This window comes from Gracilinanus agilis, chromosome 3, assembly GCF_016433145.1.
Source record: "Gracilinanus agilis isolate LMUSP501 chromosome 3, AgileGrace, whole genome shotgun sequence".
Taxonomy (NCBI): Eukaryota; Metazoa; Chordata; class Mammalia; order Didelphimorphia; family Didelphidae; genus Gracilinanus; species Gracilinanus agilis.
In genome coordinates, this window is record NC_058132.1 from 332,637,876 (window position 1) to 332,647,783 (window position 9,908).

The window sequence follows — 9,908 nt, forward strand, 5'->3', positions numbered from 1 at the left end:
TCTCTCTCTCTCTCTCTCTCTCTCTCTCTCTCTCTCTCTCTCTCTCTCTCTCTCTCTCTCTCTTTCCACTCACTATGCTGACTGAGCAAGAAGAAAAGAAGCTATATTGGGAATAAAGGAATTTAAGTTGAACACTATCTATGAGAGAGGTTTTGAACAGTACACACTGCTGTTAAGCACTGAAAGAGGTTTCTGAGAAAGACCATGGAATTTCTCTGGAAATCATTTGGAAAAGGATGTACACTCATCAGCCAGTAGCAATTTAAGTCTTATTCTACCTGAAGGCAGGGGGAGAGATGAGGTGATGTACTGAAGTCTTTTTGAGGCCATATTTCTGTGTTTCTGTGATTGTGTGAGTGAAACAACAATTCTACTAAAGTACTACATGTCAGACATGTTAAAGAAATATGACCAGAATTTCTATGCACTAAAGAGAATTGACATAGAGGTGAGGAGAGAAGGAACAGAGCACTGAGTAAGAAGCACTTTTGAAGAAGTCATTTGAAAGAAAATCCTAGAACATATAGCAATGCATTTAGCTACTTGCACTCTCTTATTTCCTTCACTTCTTAATATTTGTAGAAGACACACAGACAGACAGACAGGCCGGTTGATAAATAGGTAGATAAACAGACAGACACACAGGCAGGCAGACAGACTGGAGAGATAGATTAGATAGATGGGCAAATAGGCAGATAAATAGATAGAATAGGCAGACAGATAAGAGAGAGAGACAGACAGACAGGCAGACAGGTTAGAGAGATAGATTAGATAGATAGATAGATAGATAGACAGACAGACAGACAGACAGACAGACAGACAGACAGACAGACAGATAGATAGATAGATAGATAGATAGATAGATAGATAGATAGATAGATAGATAGAAAGATATAGACAGACAGACATTATAATTTGGTTAATGTTTCCCAACCCAGTTGGATAAGACAAAGCATGAGATGCTATAACACAGCCTGCCATCTTTCCCACTGTGCCTGATTTCAGGATTCATTGACTTGCAAAAGTCAATCATTTTCTACTGTAGGTATCATATAGGCCTGGCTATCAATGCAATTTAATAACTGAAAACCAGCAGGAGTCCAATAAGAACATCTTCCACTCTGACAGAAATCAAGACATATAAAATCAGGACTTTGTGTGTGTGTGTGTGTGTGTGTGTGTGTGTGTGTGTGTGTGTGTGTGTGTATACACCCACCCTGGATACTTATGGAGGACTCAGGATGATTTTGACTGTTTGGGTATCTTGAAAATAGAGTGGGTGTGGGTGAATGCAAACAGTATTGATGCACCTGGGCAACAACCTTCACCTTGAAAGGAGAAGGGACTTACACCTGTGCTGGTGCATGACTCATACTCAAGTGAAGACAGGAGTGTTTTCTTTCTACTTACCTCGCCCCGTGCTGTAATGCTGCAGCTTATCACTGTACACGGCCTCTTTGCTATAAGCACGTTTCCTGAGAACAGAGAAAAAGAATTCTCTTCATTTAGTTAGGGGTATTCAAATGACTACCATAGTACATAAGATCTCTTACCTAATACTGAAAACCAGGGAGTAGCTTCCAGGATTGTGAATCTGTACACAATTCATTTTTTAAAAATTGTTTGTATTCTTATTAAAGTTCTGGGCCACCACCCATCAGTCACTCACTCAGGCAAAAAAAAATGTCTAGGGTATGTAACAGTTTTTCAAACATCAACAGAAGCCTTGACCCAGAATGAAAACTGTCTTGAAGATTTGACAAAACACTTCTCTGGGGCTGTCCATTGATCAGGGTCATATCCTGAAAAAAACCCAGCAAGGGCACCTAGCAGGTCATCAGCTTTGCATTATGGAATTGCCTTTGGCTACGGAGACTGGGGTGTTTAGCCTGGCAATGTTTGTGCTGCATGAGGATGAAGATGATAAACATGGTAATAAAAACTTAATGATTTCAAGGTCAATCCCATTTGTACAGTGTCTCAGGACCTTTGCGTTCTCTTCCTTTCCCCTCTGCTACCTGCCCAATGGCTTTGTGGCTTTTTTTTCTTTTTTGTTTTCATTAGCACCCCAACCATAGGCTTGAGCATGAAGCTAAAATTGGTGAAATATATTGTTAAATACTGACAGCTCTGGGGAAAAAAAAACAAATATTTAGTGCGGGGAAAGGTTGACACTAGTGGCTGAAAGAAGACTGTGTCACAGCTACCACCCTTCTTGATAGAAAAGTTGAAGGGTCTTTAGTGGGCCTTCCTCCTGGTAAAGGAATTCTTTCAATAATATCTCTATAATTGATAATAGATACTTCTATGGAATACTTGCAATGATGCAGAATCCAGTCCCTAATGAGGCAATCCAGTGCTTTCCTGAATAGTCTCAAAAGCTCTTTCTTTGTGTGTGTGTGTGTGTGTGTGTGTGTGTGTGTGTGTGTGTGTGTGTGTGTGTAGCAATGCAAGGCATGGTAAAGTTATATCTCTGCATTCATTTTTTTTATTTTCGGGGGCTATGAACAATATAAAAAAACTCACATTAATACAGTACTTTCTAGTTTGCAATGATCTGTCCTCAAATCTACCCTGAGATGAAGGCAGTACAAAATATTATCTCCATTTTAGAGATGAGAACACTGAAGATCAGATAAAATAACATTTCCAAGATCAACAAGTAGTAAGTAGTAAAACCAGAACTTGAACTCAGGTCCAATTCTAAGGTCAGAGCTCTTTGAACTTTAATTTATAACCACAGTAATCTCTCTTCTATATGAAGGACCTTTACCTTTTTAAGGGGGGTTGTTATATCTTCCCAAACTATTGTTCTATAGTATAAATGCCTACTCTTACCTTTAGCTATTCCTCCTGTAACATGATTTGGGTATACTTTGCCATTCTAGCAACTTTCATCTATTTATATTTTTGTTTTTCAATGTCCCTCTTAAAATGCGACCCTGAGAACTAGACACAATTTCCCAGAGGTAGAATAGGTAGGATAAAGTATAGAGAGAATGCTCTTTTGTTTTAAACATTATATTTCTTTTAAAGTGCCCAAGATTGCACTAAGAATTTCAGTGTCACTTTATATTATTGAATCATATTAATCTTGTATTAACTAAATAGAACCTATAGGGCGTATTTGTGTGAATTGCTATATAGTCATGTTTCTCCCATTCTATTATTAATTTTTAAAAGCTAAATACACAATTTTTGCATTTACTCTCTTCAACTCTATACAATTATTTTCAGTCTCTCAGTCGAACCCTTGGGGATTTTTCTGAAACCTTTTCCTGATATGCAGTATATCAGCTTCCTTCTTTTCTTGGGGTCATCTGAAAATCTAACATACTTATCATCTATATTATTATTCAGTTTACTAAAGTAACAAGTTTAGATTCCTCTGTTACACCATTAGAAACATCTCTCTCTACTGAAATTAATCCATTAACTAACAATATTTAGATTTTGTCATAATACTATTTTACTCTACTGTAATTCAACTTGTATGTTTGCCTTGTCAATAAGAAATTATAATAAATTAAATTAATGAAAAAAGTAATGAAATTATAGTTTTGTTTTGTTTTTTAATAAACCCTTACCTTCCATCTTGGAGTCAATACTATGTATTGGCTCCAAGGCAGAAGAGTAGTAAGGGCTAGGCAATGGGGGTTAAGTGACTTGTCTAGGATCGTATTGCTAGGAAGTGTCTGAGGCCAGATTTGAACCTAGGACCCCCCACCCCCATCTCTAGGCCTGGCTCTCAATCCACTGAGCCACCTATCTGCCCCCAAAATTATAGGTTTAAAAAACAAACAAACAAAATACCCCTCTGTATGTTCTTCTACTTAAATGACTTATGTAAGTTCCTTATAGGCAGGAACTATTCTCTTCCTTTTATTCATGCTTATAATGAGCACCTCTCAGTGTTTTGCATGTATTGTTGTTCATTTATTTCAAGTCTTTTTTAACTCATTATGACTCCATTTGGTATTTTCTTGGCAAATTGACTAGAGAGGTTTGTCATTTCCTTCTCCAGGTCATTTTACAGATGAAGAAACTGAAGCCAACAGGGTTAAATGACTTACTCAGGGTCATGTAGTTATTTAGTGTCTAAGGCCAGAATTGAACTTCCTGATTCTAAGCCCCATGCTCTTTCCATGTGTGCCTGCAAATGGCTATATATTGATTACTAATCTCTCACTTAGTTTTAGTTTTCAGTCCCAGTTTAACATTATTGGTTCTTTTCTCTCTCTAATAGGATGTTTTTTTCTTGAGATAAGACAGAAGAGAACACTGTATTTTCTTTCTTCAAATTGTCTATGGAAAGCACGCATCTATGTCTTCTCTGTCTTAACCTGAGAGCTAGCTGTAGATGAGATTTCTGCTCTAGTAAAATGAATGATGGTCAAACTGGGAAGGTCAAGCTATTATCCAAGTGTCCTCAAGAACTCTACAGTTCAGCATGGTGGATAGTCCCAATCTATAGTCATTACCCATGTAGCACTGGCAGTAGAAATAGGTATTACATCTTCCTCTTCATTATCCACAAGTATATAGCAGTTTGAAATTCATTAAGTCCTTTTCATATAATCTTATCATTTGAATACTGAAATATCAAATTTTATAAATAATAATACTGTATAGAGCTTACTATGTGCCAGGCATTATGCTGAGCATTTTACAATTATCGCAGTTTGATCCTCACAGCAACCCCTGGGAAAGTGGTGCTATTATGATTCCCATTTTACAGGTGAGGAAAATGAGGCAAACAGAAGTAAAGTGACTTTTCCAGGGCTACACAGCGATGAATTATCTCAGATTGAGTTTGAATTCAAATCTTCCTGACCCCAGGCTTGGTACCTTCTGATGAAGGGCCTGAGGCTCAAAGAAGTTGACCTGCCCAGATAATCCCAGAGTATCATTTCAATTCTGGAGCTAGGTCTAGGAAAAATGAAAAAAAAAAAAAAGGCAAGCCACACACCTGCTACAGACAATGGAAATGGCCACCAATGATACGATGAACACCACACCGGCGGCTGCAGAACCAGCGATCAGTGGCAGCTGTTCCCTCAGTTCTGACTTATAATCATCTAGGAGAGAAAGAACCATTAGAAACCTTTGATTCAACTGTCAAGAACAAAATCATTATCAGCAAAGCAAGTCTCCAAGACAACCACAAGGGACTCATGGTGAAAATGCTATCCACAGCCAAAGAAGGAACTGTTGAAGGTAGATCAAAGGCTGCCATCTTCCACTCTTTTTCTTTCATGAAATTTCTATCATATGTGTGATATGTGTCTTATATTATTACAAGAGCAATACAGAAATGTGTATTATAAGAAAGTGTGGCTATAACTATATTACATTATTTTCTGCCTCAGAGAAGGGGGAAAGGTAGGGAAGGACAAATCTTTAACTCTAAAATGTCAAAAAATAATTGTCTAAAAAAAAAAGAAAGAAACCTTTGATCAATTTGTAGACCCATACAAATATAATCTAATCTCTCCTTCAAGCTAGGAAAACTGTACTTACCAGCAGCCCACAAATGGGGCTATGTAGCAAATAAACATTACCTTTCCCTTGTCAAGGATGAACTGCACTCCTTTTATTATTATTTTTAAACCTTTAACTTCTGACTTAGAATCAATACTAAATTCCAACGAAGAAAGAATGGGAAGAGCCAGGCAACTGGGATTAAGTGACTTGCCCAGGGTCACAAAGCTAGGAAGTGTCTGAAACCCTATTTAAACCCAGGATTTCCTGTTTCTACATCTGGTTGTCCTTTCACTGAGCAACCCTGAACGATATATCCTCTTTTATATAGACCTTCAACCTACATTTTGTAAAACCATATTCATCTTCTTAAAGTATGGATCTGATCATGTCGATTCCCTTCTCAAAAATTCAATTGCCTCTTTTAGGAAAAAACTTTCTCAGTCTGACTCTGAAAGACCTGAATGATATCAGGTTCATTTTTCTTTCTCACATGTGACTGTCCAACCAACCACGTCTCCTTGCTATTCCTGAAATTATTCCTTCCATCTCCTGTTTCTTCCTTCTTCCTGCTTCTTCCTTCTTCCTTCCCAATCCCTAGAATACATTCTAGTTTTAATTCTGCATTTTAAGATGCTTAGCTTTCTTCTGATTTCATCTCAGGTGTTGCTAACTGTGTGAAATTTTTTCTGATCACTCCCCTAACCCCAATTGTTATTATTCGTGTGCTCTTCTTTCTCTAATTATATTGTATATTTATCTACTCGGGTCCATATTTTAACTCCCACTGCCCCCATATGGAATATAAGTTCCTTGAGCTGAGGGACTAATTTATTTTTGTCTTTGTATCCCCAATATCTAGAACAGTGTCTTACACACAGTGGGTGATTGTCTGGAATTCTACTTGAAAGGCCACTAATTAGAGTTTCATGAGTCATTCGGTCAGAAACTCATCTAGCAGCAGAGGCCTGCTGGGACCTGAACCTTCTAGCTTCTTTATATTAGAATTCTTATTCAGTGAAGAACATGTGTCAAAGGGTTTGTTGTTGTTGTTGTTGTTGGGGTTTGTTTCTTATAGATTTAAAAGTAGAACCATAGAATGTTGGAGCAAGAAGGGAATTGGAGATCTTCTAGTCCAGTGATGGCGAATCTTTTAGAGATGGAGTGCTGGGCTCCGCCCCCACCCCATCCTCCATACCAAATGCCCAGCCCCCCTCAGACCTTGTGCCATGTCCCTCCCTCACAACAAGTGCCAGGCATGCCCTGCCTCCCCTTACCCCACACAGGGGAGGGAGAAAGCACTCCCATTGGGCTGCTGGGCAGAGGGGCAGGTGTGTGAGGAATGTCCTCAGTGAGTGTAGAGGGGAGAAGGGGAGTGACCCAAGCACTCCTCTCCCCCCCAGCTCTACCACCTGTGAGCCACCCACCTTACTCCCTGTGTGCTCCCATTAGATGCTGGGCAGAGGGGGAGGGGAGAGAGGGAGGGAGCAGCTCTACAAGAGTCCCTCTGCTTTTTTAGTAACAAACTCTGGGGGGATAGGGGGAGGGGGAGGGCAGCCACATGCCCACAAAGAGGGCTCTGCGTGTCATCTTTGGCACTTGTGCCATAGGTTCACCATCATTGTTCTAGTCTAGCCATTTTGTAAATAAAGACTTTGGCCCAATAAGAATAAATGACAAGCTCAAAGTCATGTGCCTATACATAGAAAAAGTAATTTTGTTACTGTGATTTTTAGCCTGTGTCATGACAGTTTATAACATAGGACTGGAAATCTGAATTTCTTTTTTTTTCATCTTTTTTCCCCATGGTTACATGATTTATGTTGTCTTCCTCCCCACTTCCCTCCCTGCCAAGAGTTGACAAGCAATTCCACTGGGTTATACATATATTATCACTCAAATTCTATTTCTATATTAGTACTTTTTGTAATAGAGTAATCTTTTAAAATCCAATTCCCAAATCATATACCCATAGTTTTCTTCTGCATTTCCACTCCCACAGTTCTTTCTCTGGATGTGGATAGCATTCTTTATTATAAGTACCTCAGAATTGTTCTGGATCACTGTACTGCTTTTAGTAGCAAAGTCTATCACATTTGATCATCCTACAATGTTTCAGTTACTGTGTACAATGTTCTCCTGGTTGTGCTCATTTCACTCCATATCATGGAACTCCAAATTTCCGACACAGTATTCTGTCCAGTACACTGTGTTGCTTCCCTAGTAATACCTCACACAGGGAGTGTGGTGTCAGGGATAGAGAGCTGCTCTTAGATCAGGAAAACTTGGGTTCAAGTCTGATCTCTCATCTATACTCCATGATTCTTGTCAAGTGATAGGACCCCCTCAGTGCTTTAGGTAACTCTCCATATCTGCAGACAAAGTTCCAATCTGAATTTGTAGAGGGAATTTCCTCTCCTCGGATTTTCCTACATTAATGAAAGAGCAGGTCCAGGCCCTTTTCTTATATGACTCTAAGACTTCACAGTTTTTCAGTGAAATAGTTATTATAAGGAGTGTTCTCCTCCTTTTATCAACTCTGAAGCTATGACTCAGAGAGGTTTACTTACTTGCACGAAATCATACAACTAATAAATGTTCAAAGTGGAATTTGAACTTTGGGCTTTTTTACCTTCAAGGCCAGTCCAAGCAACTCCTTTGGTCAGTACACCCCAAAAACTGAACTCCCCACCTCCCCTGGCACACATACAATTTTAATTACATGGACAATTGCCTTGACTTTCAAATTGACTTTAGCTAGGCAGACTGAGCCTTACATGATCCATGACTATGAGTATAATTATAGATGACCCATGTCAACCTCAGTAGTTAGTTCAATTCAATATATATTTTTTAATTTTAATTAATTTTCTTCAACATACATTTTCTGAGTGCTTGCTGTGTGCCAGGCATTTTGATGGGTGCCAAAAATGCAAGGATGAAAAGCAATACAACTTCTTCCCTAGAGGAATTTAAAATCTAATTGAAAGTGCATGGATAAGTAAGTACAGCTTAAGGCCACTAGATAGAGAGCTGACCTTAGAATCTCCAACCCAAAATGACTGTTTGACTCTAGGCAAGTCACTTATCATCTCAACGTTTTAGGCTGCTGTCTAGATCCCAAATTCTGTCTAGTCAGGAGACTAGTGTAATACTGTGAATTGAAAAGGAATTACTAATTTGCATTGAGGGAATTGCCTTATCTGGGAGTTCCCTATACTAATGAAATTTCAGGGCTAGTTCCCTAACACTATCCCTATCCAAAAGAAATACTACTTCTGACACTCCTAGCTATATGATCCTAGGTAAGTCAAAATCATCTGCAAAAATAATGACATTGGACTAGATGGCCTCTTTGGTCCCTTTTAGATGTAGATCAAGGAACCTAAGAAATATAAATTTCATAATAATTTCATGGGGGAGAGAACAGTAACATTTAAGTAAACCAAGAAAGGCATTTTTTAGAAGGTAGCAATTGAACTGATCCCTAGGTAGAATGTGGAGCTCCTAGAGGCATAGATGAGGAGGGACAACAGACTAGGAATGAGTGTAAAATTTTGTAATTTTGTAAAATTACATGGTAATTTTACACGTAAAATCATAGAGACAAATGATAGAATGGCATTTACGTGGAAGGATTTGTTGGCATTAATATAAGAAAAGAATGGTATATGGCCAACAAAAGCAATCCTCAGTTGGAATCTATGTCTTGTAGGGTCAATTGTGAAGGGAGAGAAAGGAAAGCGTAATAAGACCAGTAAACTAGCAACACAAGAGGGGATGGATGGAGGGCCAAAGGGTTATAATAGAGAAAAAAAAAAACAGTCAAGAGGAGTGGATCAGGTGATAGGGCCCAGAGGGGAATTTCAGAGTTCAAATTCTTAGAGACAAATTGGAGTGATTTTAAAGTCTGAAAGATAACCCCACCTCTGGGTAACTGGGTCTACATACGTGTAATGTTCATGTAGTTGAGAAAGTTGATGAATTGAGAGGTCTGAAAGTTGGAAGAGTCATATAAGAATCCTGAAGTCTCTGAGGATGGTGATAGAGTTGAGAGTAGAGAGGAAGACTGTAATCTGGGTACTGAATGATTGAGGAAGGGAAGAAATTGTCCCATTGCTCAATAGATAGCAATGAGAAGGCTTTAAATAGTATAATCCACGGACATGAAGTTCAAAAAGGAATGAATTAATAGGACTAAGAATATCTCCAACTTAACCATATTTTAATTTTCTCTATTGACTTTATTGAATTTAGCTGCCAACTTTAAGAGAAATAAACTTCTTGAATGAAATGTGTTACTTTTTTATTTGTCTCATCAAATCTACAAGGAGACTGACCATTTTAAGGCACCCCATGATCAGATCTTTGGCTTTGAATTCTGGGTAAATCCATGAAGCCAATATATATATATATATATATATATA

General features: G+C 38.4%; 1 protein-coding gene across 1 annotated transcript in view; it reads right to left on the reverse strand.

Moving 5' to 3' along the window:
- Nucleotides 1-9,908, reverse strand: part of EPHB1 (EPH receptor B1) — a 494,682-nt gene that overhangs the window by 102,811 nt on the left and 381,963 nt on the right. Inside the window, exons 8-9 of the mRNA XM_044669152.1 lie at nucleotides 4,970-5,078; nucleotides 1,411-1,475 (exon numbers count right to left, since the gene is read on the reverse strand). Of these exons, the coding sequence (XP_044525087.1) occupies nucleotides 1,411-1,475; nucleotides 4,970-5,078 (174 nt within the window). The remainder of the gene's footprint in view (nucleotides 1-1,410; nucleotides 1,476-4,969; nucleotides 5,079-9,908) is intronic.